This window comes from Culex quinquefasciatus, chromosome 1, assembly GCF_015732765.1.
Source record: "Culex quinquefasciatus strain JHB chromosome 1, VPISU_Cqui_1.0_pri_paternal, whole genome shotgun sequence".
In the NCBI taxonomy this organism is placed as follows: domain Eukaryota; kingdom Metazoa; phylum Arthropoda; class Insecta; order Diptera; family Culicidae; genus Culex; species Culex quinquefasciatus.
This window is the reverse complement of record NC_051861.1, coordinates 4143835-4168891: the sequence shown is the minus strand read 5'-3', so window position 1 is coordinate 4168891 and position 25057 is coordinate 4143835. Positions and strand designations below refer to the sequence as shown.

Below are 25057 nucleotides of genomic sequence, written 5' to 3'. Positions count from 1 at the left end.
CTGTTCCACCACCTCTACCACCAACTTCTTCTCGACGTCGTGTGCGTGTGCGTGATGCTTGTGTCTTGTGACTGTGTAACTGAACAAACAAAAAAATACCACCACCACGACCACCTCCAGACTGCCACCCAAAGCTACCGAGGCGGGACTGTTCTCGATAGGCCGCACCGGCACCGCCGAATCTCATAAACTTTGCAGGCACGTCCACCCCCCGGGGAACAACGTCGTGACGCCGACCGCGTTGACAGGTTCCTCGACCGGAACCGGAACGTCATCCCGCAGCAGTCACCGGTATCTGGACTCGGGTAAGTCCAGCGACAGCAGTTTGTCCAGTGCCCACGGGTTCCACCATCGGCGCATGCCGGACGGTGGAAGTTTGCGGATCGGCACCGGAACTCACGGGAAGAAGCACTCCGGTGGCGGAGCGGAGAACTGGTAAGTTGGCGGGTCCCGTTTTGTCTTTGTTTGCATTTTGTCCTGCTCTCTTTTACTTCTCGTACGTACCGTGGTGGTTGGTGGTAGGGTAACTTGGTCTCTGGTCCAACGAGGACATGCCCAACTGAATGCATTCTTCTTGATTCCCCACAAAGCTATCGGATGCTGCAGGAGAGTTCGAGCTCGCACAACATTCCACACTCGGTTCCGTCGTCGTCCACGGAGAAGCTGGTCGCTGGGCTGGTGCACCACTCGCCGCTGCCTCCGCCCCACCAGATGCTATCCTACTCGATGTCCAACTCGTCGGATCTGGCGGCGGGCGCCGGCGGTAATCTGTCCTCTCCGTCGCACTCGATGAGCACGCCCCAGTTCAAGAAGAAGTTCATGCACGACGGCAGCAGCGGTCTCGGCTCCAAGTCGGGTAGCTCCGTCGGACTCAAGGACGGTGGACTGGTGTCAAAGCACGAAAGCTTTGATTACTCCGGAAGTACGTATTTAACTCGACAGATAAGTCTTCAACATTTACTAACTACAATTTCTTGCAGATCCTTCCTCTCAGATCTCACTGACCCGCTCGGGTAGCTTCCTGTCGTCGGCCGGCATCACTTCGGCGGGACCGATGGCCGGAACGCCCGTTTCCGGACGGCCATATCACCATCACCAGTCCGGAAGTGGAGGAGGTGGCGGCGGCCTGCCACCCCAGCAGCATGGTTCCTCATCCCATCGGAAGGGTAGCTTCGACGGGAACAACGGTGGCGCGGCCAGCGACGATTCGATGCACGAAAAGTACTTCAAGTCCGTGGAGAACACGCCAATCAGCCGGAGGCGTCACACGACCACTTCCTCGTCCAAAGCGTCCTCCGTGCCACCACCCCAACAGAAGCACTCGAGCGACTCTAGTCCCCAGAGTCCGATTAGTCCGCAACAGCAGCAGCAGCAGAAAATCCAGCGGCCATCGGCCCTCGCCGTGGAGCTGTCTCCCGGCGGCGCAGTCGGATACAACAAATCTAGTCACAAAAGTAACGATTCCGAACTGTTCAACCTGGACCTTACCAGCAAGCCGGAAAAGTACTTGGATAAGATGAAGATCGACCGGGGCAAGGTTTCGCCCAGCTCAATCTCCATGGGGGGAAATTCCGCGACCGGCCAAAGTCTCCAGAAGCAATCCTCCTCCAGCGGAAAGCTCTCTTCTAGTCAAACCGAGATGGCAGCACAAAAGATGGCGGCGGCGGCGGCTGCAGCCAGCAGCAAGGACCAGTTCTCGCTAAACAAACCAAACCTGGAACGGCACAACCAGCAAAAGCAGCAGCAGCAAACGCTGGAGAAGAAATCCGGCTCCGGATCGACCCACACGGTCGCGTCCAACAACTCGTCTTCGCACAAGCAACAGTCACTGCAGCAACAGCACGATAAGAAAAAGAGCCGGAACAACCACAACAATCAGGGGACCGGGTTCGACTTCGACTACGACAACGGGAACACGTCCCCGCTTTACTGCAACTGGGATAAGGTGAGTTTTTTTGTGCGTTAAATTTCGGATATGTTGGAGAAATTCGTTTTCCACGTGTTTTGAAACTGTCAAAATTTTACACGCTCGTGGGAAGCTACCCAACTTTGCCTAATTTCTACCAAAGCTAGATATGGAATTGGTTACCATAAATCGAACATCCGCAGGAAAAGCTCGAGCACCTGCTCCCGCTGCAGCACTACATCCTGGAGCAGGCCAAACTGTCCGGCTGCTACGGCGGCTTTGGGGACGCGTTCCGCGACTCGGACTCGTTCCACTCGGACAGCCAGTCGGAGCACTCGTTCTCGGGCCACGAGCCGGACAACGAGGACTCGGACCACTCGGACGGACACGGGGACTACCTGTCGCACTACCCGTACGAGGAGTACGGCGTGTTCCGGAAGGACATGGACGGGGGCGGGGTGTCGTACTACAACTTTGACTTTAACTTTGGCGACCGCGAGGAAAAGGAGGACATGTGAGTTGGTTTTTGGGGGAGGGGTGTTTTGAAGGGATTCGACTGATGATTTGTGTTTGTTTTTAGTTCGGAGGAGGTAACGGCCAAGCTGGAGAGTATTCAGGACCAGATCTACAGTCCGGTCAAGAATCATCCGCCGCTGCACAAGTACTCGCCGTTTCACGCGGCCAAACAGAGTTTGGAGAGTTCCGGGTTTGGGTCGGATTCGGTAGATCGGGGTGCGTCGGCGGACAGTAGCCAGGCGAGTTCCGGGCAGCCGCAGCAGCAGAAGCCATCGGCTGTCAACAAGGCCACCCTGTTGCAGCGGTTCCAGGAGAACCTGATGGCGCACAGTCCGGGAAGTATGGGGGTTGTGGGTGGGAACGGGAAGATTGCCGAGATGGCTCTGCTGAAGGAGTGTGATATTGAGAAGTTTGCACAGGACAACCTGAACCTGCATTCGAAGGGTATCTTCCGGAAGAAGTCGTCCATCCAGGATATGTTGAGTTGGACGCCGAACGCCATCAGTCGACCGATGCTTTCGCTGGCGAGAGACAAGGCCGGTAAGAAGATGGCCACGGAGTTGTTCAAGCTGGTTCAGATCTACATGGGTGATCGGAAGGCCCGGGTCGGGATGAGTTTGAACTCGGTGGCCATCGATATCATTACGATGGCCATGGGACAGGCTCAGTTACGGGACGAGCTGTACATTCAGATGTGTCGCCAGACGACGGAGAATCCCAGTCGAGACTCGTTGATTCGCGGCTGGGAACTGATGGCCATTTGTTTGTCGTTCGTGCCACCGTCTCCGACATTCCAGCCGGCCCTGCTCGGGTATATTAACCGACACCGTGATCCGTCGTTCGCGACCAGCTTCCCGGAGGTGGGCAAGTGGCCGATTCACGTGCAAATTTCGCACTACGCCACGATCGCGTGCCGACGGCTGGACCGGATCGGCAGTTCCGGCCGGAAACAGGCCAAGAAGCCGGGCGAGGACGACATCAACCAGGCGCGGGAACAAATCTTCCGCGACAGCATGTTCGGCAACACGCTGAACGAGGTGATGGTCCTACAAAAGGACAAGTTCCCCGACCGGCAGCTGCCCTGGATCCAAACTACGCTTTCGGAGCAGGTTTGTGCTGTGGGTGGATGAAAGAAGTTCCGGATCTGACAGTTGACTATTTTAGGTTCTCCTGCTGAACGGAAAACAAACCGAGGGAATCTTCCGCGTGCCAGCCGATGTCGACGAGGTCAACCTGCTGAAGAACCGGATAGATCGGTGGGAGTTTCCGGAAAATAAGGGAACCATGGGTAGGTGTCGAGTTGGTGCCCGTTACTATGAGTTCCTAATTCCGTACCTTTTCGCAGATGCTCACGCCCCTGCCAGTTTGCTGAAGCTGTGGTACCGAGAGCTGTACGATCCGCTAATCCCGGACGAACTGTACGACGATTGCGTGGCCACCGAGGACCCGGCGGAGGCCGCCGCCATCGTGGAAAAGTTACCAAAGATAAACCGTTTGGTAAGGGATCGCTAAGCTTCCTTCCCGTGAGGGGAAACCAGTTCGATATCTATTTATTCGTTTGTTTTTTAGGTCCTAACCTATCTCGTGCACTTCCTGCAGCAGTTTTCGCTGCCGGACGTGGTCGCCAACACCAAGATGGACTCGTCCAACCTGGCGATGGTGTTTGCGCCGAACCTGCTGCGCTGCCAGTCCCAGGACCCGAAGGTGATCCTCGAGAACGCCCGCAAGGAGATGACGTTCATGAGGACGCTGATTCAGCACATGGACACCGCCAGTGTGGCGCACATGGTTTGATTTGGTTTGACCCGTGCCAGAATTTTGTTTTTTGTTTGTTTTCGTTTTTTTTGTGTTCCAGATGTCATTTTAACCAAGTGTACATTTTTGTAATGTATTTTCTGACAGTCGAGATAAACGTGTTTATTTTACCAAACTGAGGGGGCACTAATTCCATAGCTAGCTCACTGTTGGCAGATGTCGAACTCTCCACCAAACTGAACGAATTTATTCATCGATCTCACTAGGAAAATACTCTACTTTTGAAAAAGGAAAGCTATTTTCTTTTAGTCTGCAGAGAATGCACAAGATTTCATGTTTTTTCAACATTTTTTTTATATCGACTACCGATTCGACATCTATTCTAAGTCGTTTGACAATAGCAAGGTGTGGAATTGGTAACCTTTCGCAAGACAAGTTTTTCAAGAAAGGATTTCAGTTTAAGTTACCCCTTGAAAATGCAATATACAATACTGCTTTTCCCCCTTTAATTGATCAAAATCAAACCCCGAATCGATTTCTCTTCTCGTGCAATTAGACAAAACAAAAGAAGAACCAGAAATAACACACATTACTACTATTAAAAAGAAAACTTAATTAAAGGCAACAAACCACAAATAAGGCGAAACCATCGCGAGATAGACTAACTTTAACCAAAAGAAACAACAAAACAAATCAGAACCCCGTAGGAGCTGCATAAAATTCATTCCTGTGAAACTAAAATCAAATATAAAAGCCCGCTTCTTTTTGACGAAAAACAACTCTATCAGACAAGAGGAGCTTTCCTAATCTCTCTGCCTGCAGCGAATATTATCAAATAAAAAACGAATATTACTCTCAATAGCCTGAAACCCGAATTCTTCAAACTTTCCCGGTTGATTTCAGTTGAAACTTTCTCCATTCCCTGTACCGAATCCAGTTTTATCCTGATTGATTTGTTGTAGTTTCTGTTTTACCCAACCCTAGTTATAGTCATCGTTGTATAAAGGTTATTTAATTCAAACAAAAGAGAGAAACACGTTTTTTTTTTTCAGAAAACCACGTGAACGAGAGAGGAAACCATACCAAAATTGAGTTAGCATAAATCTAGTTTGTTTATTACTATTTTAATTCGAATTCGCGCGATAAGAAGCGCGACAAATAATTCCTAACAAACAAGGCAAACTTCTACTACTTAACTAAACTCTACACAACGCTACTACGGTCACGCATCGATCGGTCTCGAAACAATAGAAGAGGGGTACGAATCTCCGGCTCCTGAAACACTCTTCCCCCATCTTTACTCTATTGATGTGGCCGCAAAACAATAATGTTTTCCCCCCAGGAAACAGTTGGTTTCTATTGTGATGAAGGGGTGGGACAAGCTTACACTCAAACTGCAACTGTTTAGCGAAAATGAGAAACAAACAAAACAAAATCATATATATTTGACAAGATTAACAATCAACTGCAACAGCAAAAAAAAAAAAAGTTAAAAAAGTGACACGCGAGAGTAGTGTGAGTTTTGGGGGTCGTCGACAACCAGTTATTATCATTACAGAAAATTTCGCTTAGAAAGTTTTGCCGACTCGATCGCATCAAGTGGGAGAGAATAATGAAGAAATAAAAAAAAAAAGCAAGATTCGAGTCAACAGCAGCAGCAGCAGCGCAGCAACAATAAAACAATATTTAAACATTAGCAATGAGAGAACAAAGATATGTGGGAGGAGGCGTAAATTATTATTATAATCTGAGATAATATAAATTATATGAGAATGCAAACGAAAATCTGTTGTTTTATTTGTGCTTTTATTTCGTAGAATTAGGGAACATATTTGGGTCCACTGATAAAAGGATGGTGGAAAACATTTAACCTTAAAATGACTGTTTTCATTTCATAGTGCATTGTTGTCATTGAAGTGTCAGCCTCTAAAAATACATGCTGATTTTGAGTTAATAGCACATCCGCCGTACTTTTAGCAGTGGACCTCAAAAGTGTTTAACAGTTTGTTATGCTATGTTTATCTTCTTAAATGATTTCTCCAACCAATGGTTGTCCAAATGTGACTTGAGACCGCCGAGGCTATCGAACCGATCCGGACATTGATTGCAGACAAGCGGAGTTTGCAACAAGCGGTCAATCAAAGCCTTTCTTTCCTTTTTCCTTAAGTTCGTTCAAAATGTCTAAAAAAAGTTCAAATTGTCGCTTATTATTTAACTTTCAAACATTTCCCAAAAGACTCACCCTCAAACGGCATAAAATACGCCGTATTGTACCCGTTCCACTGCTCGTACTTGCGCAACCGGTCCGACACAAAGTCCTGCGAAATGACGTGCAGATGCAGCCGGTGCAGCTTCGCTCCCATGTGGAACCCGAACCGGAAGTCGGCCAGCGTGAAGCCATCCTTGAGCTGCTCGACCTTTTGCACGCCCAACGCCTTCATGTCCTCCAGCAGTGAGGCGTGTTGTGGCTTCAACTATACGGCAGGAAGAGGCCATTGGAAAAATCCGTAACCGGAACCAGTTTTCCCCCCAAACTCACCTCGTAAATGGTGTCAATATCCTCGACTGGAAGTACCAAATAGTGGTGCTTGGAGCGGGGAAACTTGTCGGCGATGACCACCGCTAGGTCCGTGCGCAGCAGCTGCTTTGTGGGATCTTTCATGTCCCTGAGCAGTCCGTTCCTCCAGTCGCTATTTCTGAAGTTCCCGAACATTTTTCTGCAGAAATTGATAATACTGGAAAAGCTAGGGACTTTATCTTTTTTTGGACAGAGAGGTTATGTTGGGTGGTTGCAAAGGCTTGCTTGGATTTCAAATTCAATCGTTTATTCAAGGTTTTTCATTTCATGGTAACCAAGGTAACAAAACAAGTTAGATCTTAAAATGCCACCGTCCTGGCCCCCATCGGGCACTGATTTCGCTTGTGCCCGGCCTGCTTGCACAAGTGACACTTTGCCGCTGGCTTCGATGTTCCGGCGCTAGCTTCCTCCTGCTTCTCCGCCCTCTTCATCATCTGCTGCCGGTCGTACTCGCGCACGATCATGATCCGCACCTGGAACATGGTTTGCTCCGCTTCCGGGATCCACTCGAGTGCCTTGAAAACCACATCGTAAGAATCCGGCAGGCCGACGAACATCATCGGAATCTTGCTCTTGTCCTCGACGCCCAGCCCGCTGAGCTTCATCCGCCAGAACAGATCGTCCAGCTGGGCCAGGTGCTCGTGGACGTTTCCCCCTTCCGGAAGCCGCAGCTTGCTGAACTTTTGCATCAGCGCAACTTCGGAGTGCGGCGCCTCGTGGAATCGACGCAGCCGTTCCCACGATTCCGCGGCGGTGTTGGCGCCCCGAACGTGGCAAATCTGGTCGTCATCGATGCTGAGGCAGATCGTGGCGTTTGCCTTGCGGTCATCTTCGTCCCAACGGTCCGTGACGGGAACCGGTGCCGGCTCGTGAACGACGTACCAGCGGTTGTCGTAGCGTAGCAACGCCTCCATCCGGAAGCTCCAGAAGCGCCAGGTTTGGTTGTTCAGCCTCGGAAAGGAAAATAGGCCGGGGGCATCCATGGTGACACGTTAGAGCTGGCGATTTCCGGCTGCAAAACTTTTCCACTCCTAACTCGAAGGAGTTTCGATCGTTTTTGGCGGCTTGTTTTTTGGTTGTCAAAACAAACTTGCAAAGCGTTTACACGTTTCTGAAAACATACTCATTTAATTTGGGTAGATCTATTCCTAAATGTGATCAAAATTGAGTTGTAAGCCAAAATTAACTTTTATCCAAACCAGAGTACTTTATTAATAATGAAAAATTAAAAAGCTACTTAAATGCTTAAAATTCTAATATTTAATATCTGTAAATAAGTATGAAAAAGGATTTCGGCATTTGATTGAAATTTTGTTAAAATTTTATTCATTATAATGTGTATTTATGTTAATGGAATCGTTGTGCATTGCATTCTACCAAACATTTTTTAGGCATCGAATAGTGTTAACAGTCAAATATTTTTTATAATGTTTTTTTTTTTAAATATAGGATTAAATATATTATTTAAATAATTTTGGATGTCAAGAACAAATAAGTTGAAGAATAGATAAGTTTCAACAAACACAGTTGATACAGTTGGCGGATTTTTTTTATCTTCACTCAACATTATTATTAATTTTAGGTAAATTTTCTCAAGTCAATTTATAACTTGTTTCTTATGGTTTTTTTCCAATTAAAAAAAATCTTTGCAAATTATTTATTTTTCCCTCTCAAATCAAACACCTCACTTCCCAACCGACCCATCTTTGCCGACCTTCTTCACCTTCCTGGACGACGACCCGTGGTGGAAGCTCATCATCCGGAAGTTGACGGAATCGTGTCAGGGATCAACCACCTGCAGACACATCAGCTGCAGCCGCATGTTGTTTTTGATTTGGCGCACCGTTTCCTGGATGCGGTCCTCGCTTTCAGCAACCTGCGGAATCGCCTCCAGCGCTTCCACGAAGAATGACCTTGAAGATTGATAATTTTTAAATGTATTCTTTAGTGTTATTTAACTAAATCTTACTTGGCCGTATCGTTGCTGTACACGCGCACCGCGTCCCGGATCACGTTGATATCGACCTTGGCCTGCAGGGCGCCATTTACGTTGAACTTTTGCACGCACGTCATGAGGCGGGCCAACTCTTCGGCCACTGTTTGCACGATCGGCTCGAGTACGGGGCGCAGCAGAACCGGCGAGATGGAGAAGATCTCCGAGTAGACCGACACCAGGTTGTCGCAGCACTCGTGCGCGTACGGACTCAGCTTGTCCGAGGGTCCAACCTGGTCCCACTGGAAGCGGCCAATGTACATCGAGGGCTCGATGGTGCCGACCAGTGGGTCGCTCTTGTGCTCCACGTACATGTCGAGCAAGCTGGAGAACAGCGTGTTTACCGTGGACCGGGAGTTCTCGATGGCGATCGATGGAACCGGATAGTTGTGTCTGTAAATTAAAGTTTGTTTTGAGAAAGATATTTTCTAAAGATTCTCAACTAGAATAACTAACTTTGTAAACAATCCCGCCAACTTGGGAAAGAAAACCTTGTTGCAATAAATGCAATTCGAGAGACAGCACAGCATTCGCTGCTCCCAGGTGATGCTCGAGCCCCAGCTTTTGTCGGTTCCGCCGGAGATTTGCTGCTGAAGCAGTGCCGCCGGAAAGCCGATCAGCTGCGACAGCATCGGTGCCTGCTGGGGGTCCTCGTCGGAGCGCTGCAGGGCCAGGGTTTCGATTACGCCGCAGAACGTACCCAGCAGTTCCTGGATGCGCTTGGACATTTCCCGCTGGCCGTCGGACTGCGGTTCGAGCAGGGACGTTTCGCGGATCTCCGGCGTCAGGCAAATTACCTGGGCGTCGTCGATGGCTTCCGTGAGGATTTCTTCCAGTTTGGAGGGCTAGAAGAATGAGTAATTAAGGTAATTAATCATTCAAGATTTGTTTCCATTATCCGGGGAGAAAGACAGACAGATTAGGCAGATTTATTTTGAGATTTCGTGGGACGCAAAATCAGTGTGAACTTCTAAACGCACCCTTCATCAAAACCTTCCCCAAAATATGTTGGTTTTACATAAACGTACAATTTTCATTGACTCATTTTCAATGAGAGTGCAATGTTGTTGAGCGTTTGAAAATGGATGGAACTGTCAAACGAACCGGATGCAGAGCGGTTAGTTTGTTGGCAACTTTCGTACAGACAAGACGTGTCTTGAGTCGCTGCGTCAATCCGCGAGTCCAACTCAACTTTTCTGCCGTTTTCGACCGCGATTAAATAATTTTGCGGTGTTTTGTAAGTGGAATGTGAAGATTTTGTGAGAAAAGTGAGCATTTTACAATGTGGACCAGATTTTTCCAACGGTGTTTCTTCTTGGAAGATTTCAGGGTAAGTGCGCATTATAGTTTGATTCAAGTTGACTCACCAGTCCGGTCGCTCCGGCAAAGTCCGCCACCGGAAACTCCCACGTTTCCTTCTCGTGCAGCTTTTTGACCTTTTCGTTGGCCTTCTTCAGAATGGTGGACAAACAGTACAGTCGCAGTTCGTCGATAAACTTGAGGACGATATCGAGCGCTTCCCCGGGCAGGTCCAGCCGGATTAGGGTGGCGTACGAGACGCGTACGTACCGCAGACAGTGCGGTAGCCAGGTGATTAGGTAGTTTAGAGAAAGGTTACTTGCCGGCCAGGTTGGGAGGCCTTTCATGGTGCTGACCAGGAGAGTTCGTTGGTTTCCGGCTGGAAGCAGAGCAGCTTTCAGGTAGGAGCAGAACTGTTCGATGACGGTCAGGATGATTCGTTTGAAGTTGCCGGGTTTGGGTTGGCCGGCGCCGCGGAGTTCACCGGTGAAGTAGGCTTGACCAAGACGCCAGAGATCAGGGAATTGGGACGCAGCTATTTCGGTCATTTCTTCACAGAACTGGACTCGAACTGGAGTGGCGTTTGGATCGTTGCGAGATTTAGATTCGGGAGTTCCTTCCTTGCCGGTATATTGATCGTATGACTTCAGGAATGTGTCTTCTAGGTATTTGGCCCTTGCTTCGATGGCATCCCAGGCAGGGTCCTCAATTTTCAGCCGGCTGGCCACACTCGTTCCGGCTTGTTGCGCTTCCAAGCTGATCAGTGCCTTCACCAGCTTCTTCTGCTGTTCAACGCCCTGAGGCATTTCCTTAATCTTCCCATGCAACTGCTGACGAATGCCCAAAATCTTCAAATCAACTTCCTCCAGAACTTTCTTGAAAATGGGAACTTCGGTCTTCCCAAACAGGTTCTTCACCCGGGCGTAATCGTTCACAACGATGTCAAACTCATTCCTGGCGGCACTCTTTTCCACCGAATTCGGCAAACAAAACAGAAACTTGTGCCGGGACAACGCGGACAATGCCGCCCTAGTGGCATCCGCTTTCTCTTTCCGGGATAAAACGTCCTTAAACAACTCATGCGATGCGTCGATCGATTTCTGTATCGCAACTTCCAAATCTTTAACCTGATCCTTCCCGTACAACTTGGTGTCCTGCGCGACGCGATCCCGCAGTGCCATCAACGTGTCCAGCTGGTCCATCACCGAACCGGCGTTCGACTTCAAAAACGACAACTGTCCCTCCTTCTGGCTCTCAACCCGTCGTCGCAAATACGACAACCCAGCCTTCAAGTCCTCAAACGATGTTGCGTGATGATTCTCCAGCAAGAACCACCCAGGCAGAAAATTCTCCTGCGACAAATCCCCAGATCCGTCCGGAAATATATCTCTCAAATCCTCGGGAAACTTTTTATCGTTCCCCTCAATCGACAACCCCAGCGGATCTTCCTGAATGTACCCAGTCGGAGCCAACGACCTCCGCCCCCACGCCAATGACTGCATCGGAGATTCCTCAATCCAAACCGCGGATTCCTTCATCGGTCCAATCGTCTCGTAATACGCCCGGAACTGGACCGTCGACGTGCCCGTTCCCCCATTCCTCGTCGTTACAATAATATCACCCTTTCCCTTGGCCGCACCCGTCCGGGCGATGATCTTCTTGTCGGATTTCCACTCCGCCGACAGCAGACAGTCGCAGCCGCAGATGATCAACCCAACTAGGTCAGTCGCCTTCGAGCCGAGAAATTCGCCTCGGATTGTGACGCGCGTTCCCGGTGGACCCTCCTTCGGTGAGAGGCCGGTCACTATCGGACGGTTTACCATTGCGAGTCACTGGTCAGCATTCAAATCGTGAAAAATAAGGCTTAAATTTAATTTATTTCGAAGTTGTGAAAATTTTCTGACACGCACCACCCACAAAAAAAACTGTAAACACTTGGACCAAAACAAAAATAGAGGAAAATCTGTCAAACCAAAAACTGCTCGATTTTTTTTCGAGCAAATCCTGTAAAATAACCCTTGATATCCGTGGGTCCGACTTCGGCTTTTGAAAATTTTGTGACTGTGGTTGTGGTTGATGCCTTCCTCACATTAATTAAGCTTTTTTTTGGTAAAATAAAAATATCTAACCTTTTTAAATGTCCAATAAACCAAATTTTCAGTTTTTGCTTTTTGGGTGTTTTTTAATACCCCGGTTTCAAAAACACCCAAAAAGCATAGAACTGAAAATTTGGTTTATTGGACATTTAAAAAAACTCCAGAAATGTTCTGTAAACAAAACTTCATATACTCGTAACTCGATAGGGTTGTCAGATCTTTAATCTTTTGGACTCGTTGGATACGTCTTTTGATTACCGTAAACTGGGGTCAATCGGGACACATGGGGCGAATTGGGACAGCAGTTTTAATCATGTTGGAGCACAATATTTTGATTTTTCTGGTTGGTTTCGGATAGAACAGACTCAGGCCAACAAAATGTGTACATCCATTTCCAAATTTAAAAGCTTTAAGTTGTCTAAAAACTTCTGTCCCTATTCAGACTGTAGTCCCGATTCACCCCAGATTACGGTACGTATCCAACGATAGGTCGCCTGATTGATCCGTACATCGTTTCTTCCATCGAAATATCTGAGAACCGGCTTCAAAAGAGTAACTTTTGATAAGGCTATCAGATCTTCGATGGTTTAGGCTCATTTGAAAGGCCTTTAAATTATCTAACCAACATCGGGTCATCGAAATATCTGAGATTCGGCCTCCAAAAAGTGCATAAATAACTTTGTAGGGGGTTGTCGGATATGCGATGTTTTAGGCTCATTGGAAAGGTCTTCCAAATACCTTTCTAAAAATATAGAACAAGACGGGATTTCTTACAAAACCCACCCTGTTTTATAATCTTCCGAAGTTTAGCCAATTTTTTTTAGCGTAACTTTTAAAGTACTTTTCTAAACTTCATGATATTAACTAGGGTCTTGTGGGACCCCATGACGGATCGAATGAGACCAAAACGGTCCAAATCGGTTCAGCCAGTCCGGAGATAATCGTGTGCATATTTTTCGGTGCACCGACTCACAGATATGCACAGACATCTGTTCAGAATTTGATTCTGAGTCGATAGGTACACGTGAAGGTGGGTCTACGAGGTCGAATTAAGGGGACACCTCACATTTGAAATTAGTAAATTGTATACGTTGCATGACTAGTTAAAATCGCTTGCTTAACACGGATCCAGAAGTGGCCACCGGAGATCAGGTGAAACGGTTCCGACGGGTTTTACGTCACTTTTTAGCTTGACTTTGACCAACCAACGGGGTTCAAACTAAAAAGTCAAACGAAAAAGTGACCAACCACCGTGGGTCGAGTGTAATTTATTTTAGGAATCTGGAAGAAATACAGTTTTCATGCGTTTTTTATGAAACTATCAACTTTTCCTATCATTTGAGAGAGATAAAATGGCCTACATTTCCATACTAATAAAACAGTGCTGAAAAGTAGAACGTTTCAGCATTGTTTTGAGTATTTATTGATAAATACTTCTACACGAGAAAAATAATTTTCTGCATGATCACGTAATCCCACATCAAACTGCTCGAATGAGGCTCTCGAGAGTGTTCAAGGTTTTCAACCGGCTGATTGTGATCTGTCAGATTGGGGGCTCATCCCTAAACTAGACAGCAGTTTGAAACGAAGATAAACAAACAAATTTATCGTGATGAAATTCGTGTTTTGAAAATTTGTGTTGTGTAAAAATTGTTTGTGCTTCCGTGTAAACTAAGCTTTCTCCACATCCATCACAATGACCACCGGCAGCTGGTCTTACGCGCTGATCCGGGACATGAAACTTCCGGCGAACCAGTTCATGCGGACGGAAGTGGCCGTAGTGATGCGCGACAAGTACCCGAAGGCAAGGCATCACTTCTTGGTCATTCCATGGGCCGACATCGATTCCGTGTACCAGGTTCTGGGAAGGTTGATGAATTGTAGTTCAAGTTGATGGGAATAAATTTCGTTTTAGCTTAGTCCGGCGGACATTCCGTTGCTGCACGAGATGCGATTGCTTGGAGTGAATGCAATTGAAACGACGGGGCAATCGCACGACCGCTTCCGGTTGGGATTCCATATGAAACCGAGCATGCACCGGTTGCATCTGCACGTCATTTCCCAGGACTTTGTGTCGGACCGGCTTCGCTACAAGGAACACTTCAACAGCTTTGTCACGGAGTTCTTTATGCCGTTTGAAAGTACTTTGAGGAATATATTAAGCTGATCAACTTGAAATTAAAGTCGTTTCTTTCAGGCATTGTTTTGGAGCTGCAAGACAAAGGACGGATAGAGCGGAGATCGCAGGAACTGATCGAACATCTTTTGCGGCTTCCACTAGCATGTAACCAGTGCGCGTTCCCGTGCAGTACGCTACCTCAGCTCAAGAAGCACCTGGAGAGTCACCTCGACAGTTAACCCAATCTAGCTCATTTGATTAGGCCATAATAAAGTTTACATTTCCAATCCCGAAAACCACCATTTTGTTCCAAAAGAAAGCAAACTCATTTTTTTTATTCAAAGAATGTACGAGAGATTCGAGGCTGGGACCGACACGTGGTTGTAGTCGGTTCAGCACGGGGATAATTTCTCGGTTACTGTATCTGCTTTGATCGAGGCCAAGACTATCCGGGAGCCAGGGCCCCTCAAATATAGCAGAATAAGTTGTAATTCCTAGGTGAAAAGTGGTCAAAGAACCGTATCTTTCTAACTTTCAGGCAATCCATAGAAACGTTCCGTTTTTATAGATTACAACAAAAGCTAGTAACTCTGGATCATTGACCACTTCCAGCAGAAATTCCGTTTCACTTCCAGGAACAAAACAGGTGGTCTTTGGGTTTCGAGAGGTTTGACGCTAACAAAATGGCGCGCAACAGGATGCTTCTTGCTGGAGTTGGACACGAGGCGTCTTGGACTGGAACGGCACACGGCGACGACGACGAGGTAACAGGTTCGGAGGTTGGCACTGGAAAGAGGGTTTGGTGGGCGAATGGAGAGGCTTTTATTTGGAAACAACTGGAGAAGTGCGCGGCACTTGCGAGAGAGAATGGAGAGAATCGACGTACGTTCAGCTTTGTTTATCAGCATTTTTGACAGTTTGAGACTTCAAACTGCTGGAGAAATCTGTGAACGAATCCCAGGTAACCCTTGGTCGATTTCTTTTTTTTTGTTGGGTGAAAAGATTTGCTATATTTTCCAGTCACCTTACTGAGGAAAGGCTATAAAATCACTCGAAAAACGAAATTCTCAATATGACCTCCTAGACCCACCTTCATGTACACATATCGACTCAGAATCAAATTCTGAGCAAATGTATGTGTGTGTGGTGGGATGTTGATCAAAAACATTGCACTGGATTATCTCGACACTGACTGGCTAGCAAAAGTCCGGAAGATTGTAAATAGGGTGGTTTTTGTAAGAAACCCCGTCATGCTATACATTTTTGGAAAGGTATTCAAAAACCCTTTCCAACGAATTCAAAAGATTGAAGATCTTACAACCCTATCAAAAGTTATACGCACTTAAGTGTTTTTTAAGCACTTTTTGGAGGCTGGATCTCAGATATTTTGATGAAATTTTTTTCCGGATGCGACCTGTCGTTGGATAGGTTATCAAAAGACCTTGCCAACGAGTTCAATAGATCGGAGATCTGACAGCCCTTTCAAAATTTGTAAGCACATAAGTGCCCTGAATTATGAAGATCTGACTAACCCAGCCCGGGAGCATGTTGACAGCTCCCATACAAACTGATCGTACCCCGTTTTGTGGGCCCAGTGGGCCTAAGATGGCGGCCTTCGATTTTATCTAGCCAATTTTTTGAAAATGGCGAATAGTTTAAACAAATATAGTTTTTGCCTTGTTTTGGTTTAAAACGACAAAATAAGCATTCTGGAATCAATTCTTTAAAAACTTGTTCAGAGATACGCCACGGTCAAATATTAGTCTAGAACAGTTGAAGTGAGCGTGCCGCAAAAGCCGTCACGAAAAAAAAGTTTCCTATGCAAATTTTGAGTTGCGTATTTATTGGGTGGACTCCGACGAGGCCCACTTGCCATCTGTCGGTGAATACGCGCAACTCACGAAAACTGTCATCTTAGGGTCCGGTTGGACTAACCAATCTGATGGTATGAATAATGAATCAAGTTGATAAAACACTGAAAGGTCTGCCCTTTTGTATCTATTTGGATAGCAGTACCCTTTAATTGTGAGGAAGGCACCAACCACCTAAGGGTGGATTAAGTAACGTTTTTTTGTGAAGGTCCTAAAAATATTACGTAGGTGAAAAATATTACAAATTTACAGTTAAGGTGGTATTTTATTATTTAAAACTTTGTTTGTAAACTAGAAGACTCCCAGTTTTGACGTTTTTGGTCTTTTCCTATAGTTTTTCAAGAAATGTTTGTGAATTTTCGAGAAACATTTACACGCTAATGTTGAAATGGAATTTCTTTGATTTTTAAAAGATTTTTGTTGATAGTTCGCATCGAAACGTCGATACGACGAATATATGATTTTTAAATCAAATTAATAATATTTTTTTGGGAAATGTGAATTAAATCAAACTCGGTTTGTTGAACAGCATGCTCGTCAAAATTTATTAGATTCTTCTGTTTTATTTTGTTGATAATTTCTCGCTAGCGGCTCAAATACACGAAAATATTTGTTTATTGACTATAATTCCCTTTGCTCTAGATATGTAAAACTATAACAACGTGATCTCTGTATTGACTAAGTAGTAGTAGTACCGGTTTGAGAATTACGGCTTCGCTGCAGGCAAACACTTTGGAAGATATTTTGATTAAAGTTTTAAGCTGTTTTAATTTTTTTGAAATTGTATTTCAACTTTGTCTTTGTGCTTCCGTAACAAATCTTCAACAAATAAACCGTGCTCAACACACACTCCTCGCGCTTCTCGTCAACAAACACTGAACTATTCGCTAAACTTCACAGTAAAAGGTACCACCAGCAGTCAGTAATCACCGGGATTTCGAAAAAAATATTGAATGGCACCTCCTCCCACCCCTCCTTAGAAAAAGTTCCTAAACAGTCCGACGACGGCGCGTACCCAGCGCGGCACCGGTCGTTCCGTTTCGGCCGCGGCCGAATGCTGCAGGATGTTGTCGTACTCGGCTTGCAGCTTCCGCTGCAGGCCCCCGTTGGTCGTGACGAGGCAGATCTGCGCCTCCAGGTCCCGGTTGACGGACCGCTCGCCAAAGTTGGACGATCCGATGAGGGTTAGGTTGGGCAGGGTCGAACCTGGGAGGTAGTACCAGAGACCCTTGGCGTGGTACGTCCAACCGGTGCGTTCGTACTCGAGCAGGGACACGCGGTGGTCCTGGCCGGACTCTTTCAGCTTTTGGTGGAACTTTTTCGCGATGAGCGAGTAAGCGGCCGGGATGCCACCGGCCGGACCTTTCGCGCCGAGGAAGCCGTTCGCCTGGAAGGGAAATTGACAGTTAGTGCGTGAACGTACCCCATTTGCGTGGCTGTCAGTTTTGGTCGTTTAACGGTGGCTGCACGCTCGCGAGAAACTAGTCAGAACTCACGTTTGGATGCGCCATCAGGATGCAGCACTCGGCCTGGCAATCCTTCGTCAGTGTGTCCATGTAGGTTTCGGTCAGATTAAAGTACCCGGTTGCCAGCTTAAGCTGCGAGTCCTTCAAGCAGCCGGAGAGCAAATTTCGCGTGGCCAAACTGTCATGGTGGATGCCGAGCTGGCCCATTTCTATCAGTGGAAAAATCCACGTGTCCGACGCTAAAATAGAAAAAAAAGTTCGTTTTCATTTGTAAAAATACTCAAAAACAGACCAGACAAACCTTTATCCTCATCGCAAATGCTTCGCTGGCGGTCCATCACGCCCCGGAAGTAGCTCCGGATGCGCTCGCGTGCTTCCGTGGCAAAGTCCACCTGGGCGCTCTTGTACGGAAGCATGTTCCAGTTCTCGTGCAGCTTGGCTTCGCCCGTTCGGTCCACCTTGAGGCTAAACTCCTGCACCTTTTTCAGGAAGTTTGCGTAGAAATCCGCGAGGCCACGGTCCTCGATCATCACGTACCGGTCCTGGCGGTTGGTGAAGTAATCGTTCGAGAGGTTCGCCCCGCTGATGATGACCGTATCGTCCACCAGGTACAGCTTCATGTGCTGGATGCCGAGCAGTTCGTTCCACCGAGGTGGCGCCAGCCGTTTGGTGATCCCTCGTAGAACCGGCGTATGATACAGCGATAGCCGGCAGTTGTCGCTCTCCTCGAGCAGTGGCATCAGGGTCGTCTGGGAGTTTCTTTCTCCGCGGGTTCCCCGGGTGAAATCCAGCAGCACGTCCACCGTCAACCTCGTATTTTTCTTCATGTTGGCGTGAATTGCGTCAACCAATCTCGTCTCGAGACTTCCGATCCCCAAATATAAACTGGCCAACATGATCCGCCGCTTGGCACCGGCACATTTCGCCACAAGCGTATCGTAGAACAGTGCCGGTTCCTGGATGATGTCGATCCGGTCGCCGGACACGGGAAAGCACGGCGAAACCGAGTGCAGCCAGTTGAGTGACTCGAGCTGGGACGCGCGGAACGTGGCACTAGCGGCGGACGCTTGATGTGGTCCTCCGTTGGGGGGTGGCGCCGCCGGGAGGAACTCCCCGACCGGCGGATAGTCCGCTATCAGGGTACTAAACAGACGCCGAATCATCTTGAACAGCGGCTGAAGGATGATCTGCCAGCTATGTAAGGGGCGGAGAAAGTAGTGTTATTAAACAGTTTTACTTTCAATGCATGTGCCACGCAATGTTCGCATAATGCATAATTGAACTGCTGGAAAGGGAAACAAACAGCGAAAAGCTAAACAAAACAATTAAAATAAAGATGTGCTTTCTCTACTACAAGTTCAGATACAACTAAATCCTACTCAAACTTACAATGGAACAAATTAATCAGACATGAAAAACAAAAATCATAAAAAAGCTTGATTTCACTCAACTTTAAGTAAGTTTGGCGTGCGTGTACTTTGACAGGTTGATCTGTCACGTACACTCTTGAGTGTGGTCACCCATTTTTCATCACTACATCATTTTGGAAAGGAAAGAAAGTTCATCCCAGCGTGACCAACGGCAAAGATCGTGCAGAAAGGTGTGAACGAAAGATCGCTGACCGGAACTCGTATTTACAATTCGATGCACTGAATTCAGGACAGAATCGCGTTGACACAGATTCAACTTTCACAGATCAATTATCACGTTTAGAATCATTAAAGTAAACAAAACTCTAAGGGGGAAAATGAGAATAGTTTGGAGATGAAACATGAGAAAATGCCAGATGCGCGCACAGAATGACGCAATGTGGTGAAATGACTAATTGAAACTACTTTCAACTACGCAAAAATGACACTAAAGATTCAGGCAGGCTACAACAACGATCAGGAGAGAAAAAAAATCAGGTCATCCAAGCTACCGATGCGACGGAGGCTGACAGACAGCTGAGGAGTTGTAATGGCATGGCATGCTGCGCGCTCTTACCTCCGACTTGGTTTAGGGTGGATCGTTCCGGATCGCAGGCTCCGGTAATGGTCAACGGCCTACTATCTACTGTGGGCAAACTTTCCAACTCGACGAATTAAGATTGTGGGTTAAAAAATTTGCGAGAAATCCTCAAAAAAACACACGCAGCAGCACCAGAGGAAAAGCGACTTTGCGTAAAACGTCAAGTTACATAAACAGCATACGACAAGACGGACAGGATGAAGGCATTGAAGTAGTAAACAGAGAGCATATACAAGGGAGAGCAAAACGTGGGCACGTTGCGGTGAGAGCGCGCGGAATAATTAAATTGCAAATGGTGTCGACTCGATTTGGAGTTTTTAATGTTCTGTCGACATGATCATTCAAAATGACTCAAATTTCATCAAAAACAATTGAATTTTGGAAAGGTCAAATGTTCTAAATTTCAAGTGTTGAGTCTATCTCACTCAAAATTCCATGAAAAATGGGTGAAATAAACTCAAACTCCATTTATGAGTACATTTAAGTGAGTTTGAATATGCGTGTGCAATGACAGCAACCAGTGTAGCGTTTCCCAAACACAGACGTAGAATCAAGTGCTCCTGGACAGTGTTGCCCGCACTCCCACACTCCTTCAACTTCTGGAATGCAGTCGATCAAGGTTTTACATAAGTCTCTGCGCCATTCCGATTATGTCTGTGACAGAACTACTTTGACTTTCCACCTTGTTCGAGGATCGTGTTCACATTTTCTTCAGGACCGGCCAGCCAGGCCAGGACAGGTGTGTCGAAATTGATAGACTGACAGTCCTTTCCGCACTCTCTCTCCCTCTCTGTTTCTCTCACTGTGATGCTGCTGCTGTTGCTGAAGCCATACCAAAGAACGAACAAAAAAAACAACATATTGCGACATTTGCTGCGCTATAGCCGTTTTTTAATGTTCTATTTTTAAATGCACATCTGAACGAGGAGAAAGCGAAAAGCACCCTATTTGTTGTGCGAAAAAAGCAATATATCTTGATGGAAAATTGCGTTCAACAAACTCTATTATGATTACCTGAAGATAAAATCAATAACACTCATTTTTAGATTTTTCTATGCTCAATTGATGACGAAGTGCGTAATAGACGGTACAACGAGCCACATAACAAGCCACAATTTAATTTCACAACTTAATCCATACATCAAAACATACAGAAGCTAAATTAAACTTTCTAAATAATGATAACTTTTAAACCAAATTTGCACATTTAAAAAACACGTTCCACAATGTGATGTTTGCAAATTGATAAAACAAAAAATGTCCCGATACGACACCACTCACAGTAGGCCACACCACATAAATTCGACCAACGACGACGGCGAACGGTCTCAAATCGAACACAAAACAGTTAGTTTTTATGGGACCCCCCTCAACACCGATTTCTGTTTTTCGTTTTGCTTTTTAATTCGGCGTTTCGCGACGCAGACTAGACAGGAGGACTGACTAATGAAATTTAGTTAGTGTGGCCGAGCGCGACTTTCTTCTCCTCGGTGGCACCGCGGTGGAATAATAATTTTGATCGGAGAGAGAGGGAGTCAAGGAAGGATGATGCCGAAACGATGAATGCAACCGCACGCGAGAGACTGAACTGAACCCGTCTGACTGCGCGGCGGATGAGAGGGAAATGGGAGAACTGTCAAAAACAGATGGTTTTTGTTGATTTGGGATTTGGAGTGCGTTCGCGGATGTTGATTGGTGAACGGGCTCCGTACTCCGTCAGGGTGCCTCACTAATATTTTTTTAATAATAAAACCGCTCAAATGTTTCCATATTTGAGTAAAATTTACACAGAGTCTATTAATTAATCCTGTTCGCTAATTCAAACGTTCACTCAAACACTCAAACGTCAAAAACAGTTGCCTAACTAATGTTGACATTTAAACCAGGTTGTTCATCGATTTCCGAGCATTTGAATTTTTACTTTTGACCAAATTGACATAGAGCTTTAGGACACTATAAGAATGGAACTTCATTCGAATGAGCGATTCCGTACACGGGGATGCTTCGGCTGTCATCTGCATACAATGTCACTGAAGCCTAAAAAGTACCAAAGTTTTGGTGTCTAGTGTCAAAATTATGGGGAGTAACATGACGAAAAGGGCGCAAAATCGAAAGGACGAAAATATTTTTTTTCTTTATTTTTGTTTCGTTAGTTAAAATGAAATTAAATGTGTACCATTATCCGGGGCAAATCGAGACACATGGGGTGAATTGAGAAGTGATTTTAGCAATGTTTTTGCACAATATTTGAATATTTTTTAATTTGTTTCAGTTGGAATATACACAAAAAAACAAAATTAGTTTCTAAATTTGAACTTTTATGTCCAAAAACAGCTGTTCTGGCTTTCATGTCGAAAATTTACCAACAAATTCAAACCACGGGGTACCATAGAAGTTGGTTTGTTTGACTCAAAAACATGCTTTTTTGTAAAGCCCCACAATGTGAGCCCCACAACGTCCCTAACAATGGGCCCTGTTCGTGGACTCGCTCTTAAGGTTTCCCAACAACATGGTTGAGCTCAACCGCCTCAAATTGTAGATTTAAATTAACATTATGATGATCTGTAAGTTCATTGGCCAAATAAGAATTTGCGGAAGACATTTCAGAGGATTTGAAAAAGACACCTGCTGGGAAGCTTTGCGTGAGACCTAATGCTAAACATATATTGTTGTTAGCGGCATTTATGGTTTATTTTAATGAAAAGAATCAATATGAGCAGCTACAGGACTATTTTCCAAAAAAATAAATAAGACTTATTATATTTTGATTTGTGACCCTCTGAAATGTTATTCCCGAAACAGCGCCACCAAACATTTGGTGGCGGCTTCAGCAAGCTACGTCAGTATCACGGGCCTGATTCCGTATGCCCTAATTTGAACGACTGGCAGCTGTCAAAAGTTGGTCAAAAGTCAAGGTATGTAGATTAGATAAGGTTAGGCGGGATTTCCCAGCTGTCAAAATAGTTAGCACGAAATCCGGATTTTATATGGAGATTTTCAGAAAAGTGAAATTTTTACCATTTTCCCGGCAAATTTCGTTGGATTTTTTCTGCAGGGTTGTTACACATTCCAAACAGAACAGAAAAACGCGTGTAGTTAAATTTATTGTTTTGAAAACATATTTTTGTTTTAAAAGCGTATTTCGGTTTAGTTTGGCATGCTTAACAACCCCACAGAAAAAAAAATCCGGTGAAATTTGCCCGGAAAATGGTCAAATTTTCACATTTCTCCAAATCTCCATATAAAATCCAGGTTTCGTGCTAACTTACTATTTTGACAGCTGGAAAACCCGCCTTACCTTGCTAATCTACATACATTGACTTTTGACCAACTTTTGACAGCTGCCAGTCGTTCAAATTAGGGCATACGGAATCGCTCATTCGAATGAAGTTCCATTCTTATAGTGTCCTAAAGCTCTATGTCAATTTTTCTTTTCAACGGTATAAAACACGATTAAAACCATTCTTCTTTAATTTTAATGCAAAAAAGTAAATTGACAAGAAAACATTTTTTTATGAATCAACTATGGTCCCCTTGGGATGAGCTGTCAAGTAGGACCTTTTCTGTCAAGAAGGGCCGCGAAGTTATTTATTTTAAATTGATTTAAAAAAATGATTTTAAATCCTTTTCGGTCGTACAAATGGTCATTGTACTCTGAAAAATAAGCGTTATCGTTGTGAACAATAATATCACAAATTTAAGCTTAATTTTAGGACACTAGGAGAGCATAGTTGACCCCTCAAAAATAGTTTACTTGTCAAATAATTTTGTTGCACGAAAATAAAAAAAAAGTGATCAGAAATGGTTTTTATTCGTGTTTTTAACCGTTGTACACAAAAATTTACATAGGGCTTTAGGCAGACGTGCATCCGCTCTAACTCCTCTTTTATTTGGCATTTGGCGTAGATGATTCCCAGCATGTTGTGCCAGTGTTATGAGTACACTAATTTCGCTTATCTTTAAGGCTCCCGAATACCCTGAGAGGCTATATTATAAACCAAGTGAGATATAGGGTAAGAACCGTTAAGTGCACTCAAACAGCTTTTAAGACGTTCTTCTTGAGAGCTTATGAGAACAGTCACATGAAAATATACCTGAAGTCGGTTTTTCCAATGAAACAATGTTTTCTACACATTATTAATGCTAAAAACAAGACGTTTTTAACTGGCAACAAGCATAACATTCGTTAAACTTAAATGCCAACTAGAACAAGCTGAGAACCGTTAAAAAGAGCTCTTAGTGCCGATGCATGTCTGGCTTTAGGACCCAATTGGTGATATTACAGTTTCAGCAGGGTGGCCATCTCGGGAAAAAACCGGGAAAACCGGGAAAAACCCGGGAATTTATTCCACCGGGAGAAAACCGGGAAAAACTCGGGGACTGACAAACCGGGAAAATATTTTAAGTTTGGTTAAAATTCGACAAATTACTCTTAAATGACTTCAACGTATACTTTTATCTATTGGAATATTATTCTAGTTATTCTAAATGAAGAATTCGGGAAAATAATGTTTGAATTTGTGTAATAGACTCAAGCTACTAGGATTTGGTTGTTTTTTTGTTGTTGAGTATTCCATGATATATTTCTTTGGCGAGGGGGAGAAGCAACTACGATTACCATTACACCACCGGACCCGGTTTAAAAAAAACAAATGTTTGATAAGCTGCAATTTTTCCGATCAAGTTCGCGGTTCAATAGAAAATTTAATCAGCGCTATGATTTTTGAAGTCTTATTGCAATAAGTATTGAATTTCATAAGCACAATAAACAATTTATTTATATTTTATTATGTATTTCAATATCAATTTGAGGGTGCACAGCAGCCAAGGAAGTTGTTTTCTTTTTATTCCAAAATTGTCAAACTTACGGATTTAACCCTTCAACAATATGATTGTAAAAAGAGTAAAAATCTGCTTTATTTTTTTTGTAGACAGTAACTTTAGGGAATAAATAACCGATAGTTCCCATTATTTCGAAGATACTAAAATTTGCGTACCGAAAATCGTGGTGCAAAAAGCTTAGCATGATGTGCGCCGTTAAAAATAAGAATACAGTTCAGGCTCGATTATCCGAAGGCCTCGGAAAAAATATAAATATTGAAATAAAGAACCACAGTTTCCACATTTGCATGGAGAAAGTGTTTTAAAATGCATTTTACACTAGTTCAGTTGTTTTGCAATCATTAATTTTCAAATAATGTAAAATTTGACGAAAACAAAAATTTTAGCGAAAAAAAATAATAAACATCGGGAATTTTCAAAAATTCAAATGATTTTTAAATCAACCCAAACATGCTTAAAATGATTCTGAACGCAGGTGAATAGATCTAAAATTGATTTCAGTTGATTCTACTTAAATTTTCATTATAATTTTGAAGTCTCTTGAAAAAAAATTGCCCCCTGATTTTTCGAGCCAATTTTGAAGGGAGGAGACAAAAACTTTAAATA

The 25057-nt window shown here is 44.9% G+C and overlaps 5 protein-coding genes across 11 annotated transcripts in view; 2 read left to right on the top strand and 3 right to left on the bottom strand.

The window, feature by feature from the left end:
- Positions 1–5956, top strand: part of LOC6032645 (rho GTPase-activating protein 39) — a 42457-nt gene extending 36501 nt beyond the window's left edge. The window contains exons 4-11 of one of the 2 annotated variants that reach the window (XM_038254521.1): positions 121–435; positions 591–922; positions 981–1945; positions 2110–2420; positions 2487–3531; positions 3587–3710; positions 3768–3919; positions 3992–5956. In XM_038254521.1, the coding sequence (XP_038110449.1) occupies positions 121–435; positions 591–922; positions 981–1945; positions 2110–2420; positions 2487–3531; positions 3587–3710; positions 3768–3919; positions 3992–4216 (3469 nt within the window). In that variant the 3' untranslated portion in view covers positions 4217–5956. The remainder of the gene's footprint in view (positions 1–120; positions 436–590; positions 923–980; positions 1946–2109; positions 2421–2486; positions 3532–3586; positions 3711–3767; positions 3920–3991) is intronic. The other variant, XM_038254528.1, reaches the window with a different exon arrangement.
- A 355-nt stretch (positions 5957–6311) lies between these two features.
- On the bottom strand, positions 6312–6942 carry LOC6032646 (aprataxin). The gene is made up of 3 exons (XM_001843161.2): positions 6717–6942; positions 6420–6651; positions 6312–6358 (listed from the first exon to the last, which is right to left on the bottom strand). Exons 1-3 carry the CDS (start codon positions 6888–6890, stop codon positions 6312–6314), a joined length of 453 nt encoding a protein of 150 aa, XP_001843213.2. The 5' UTR covers positions 6891–6942.
- A 1157-nt stretch (positions 6943–8099) lies between these two features.
- On the bottom strand, positions 8100–11977 carry LOC6032647 (exocyst complex component 2). The gene is made up of 4 exons (XM_001843162.2): positions 10116–11977; positions 9205–9593; positions 8725–9141; positions 8100–8668 (listed from the first exon to the last, which is right to left on the bottom strand). Exons 1-4 carry the CDS (start codon positions 11868–11870, stop codon positions 8536–8538), a joined length of 2694 nt encoding a protein of 897 aa, XP_001843214.2. The 5' UTR covers positions 11871–11977; the 3' UTR covers positions 8100–8535.
- Positions 11978–13703: 1726 nt separating this feature from the next.
- Positions 13704–14558, top strand: LOC6032648 (aprataxin-like protein). Its single transcript, XM_038266898.1, has 3 exons — positions 13704–14001; positions 14059–14284; positions 14341–14558. Exons 1-3 carry the CDS (start codon positions 13840–13842, stop codon positions 14499–14501), a joined length of 549 nt encoding a protein of 182 aa, XP_038122826.1. The 5' UTR covers positions 13704–13839; the 3' UTR covers positions 14502–14558.
- Positions 14559–16646: 2088 nt separating this feature from the next.
- Positions 16647–21199, bottom strand: LOC6032649 (CDP-diacylglycerol--glycerol-3-phosphate 3-phosphatidyltransferase, mitochondrial). Of its 6 annotated transcripts, none has more exons than XM_038267071.1 (5): positions 20624–21199; positions 19586–19673; positions 17901–18793; positions 17630–17838; positions 16647–17520 (listed from the first exon to the last, which is right to left on the bottom strand). In XM_038267071.1, exons 3-5 carry the CDS (start codon positions 18760–18762, stop codon positions 17110–17112), a joined length of 1482 nt encoding a protein of 493 aa, XP_038122999.1. In that variant the 5' UTR covers positions 18763–18793; positions 19586–19673; positions 20624–21199; the 3' UTR covers positions 16647–17109. The 6 variants fall into 6 exon arrangements, with proteins under 6 accessions (XP_038122999.1, XP_038123000.1, XP_038122997.1 ...); XM_038267072.1 differs by having other exon boundaries at positions 19586–19665; XM_038267069.1 differs by lacking the exon at positions 19586–19673.
- Between the last annotated feature and the right edge of the window lie 3858 nt (positions 21200–25057).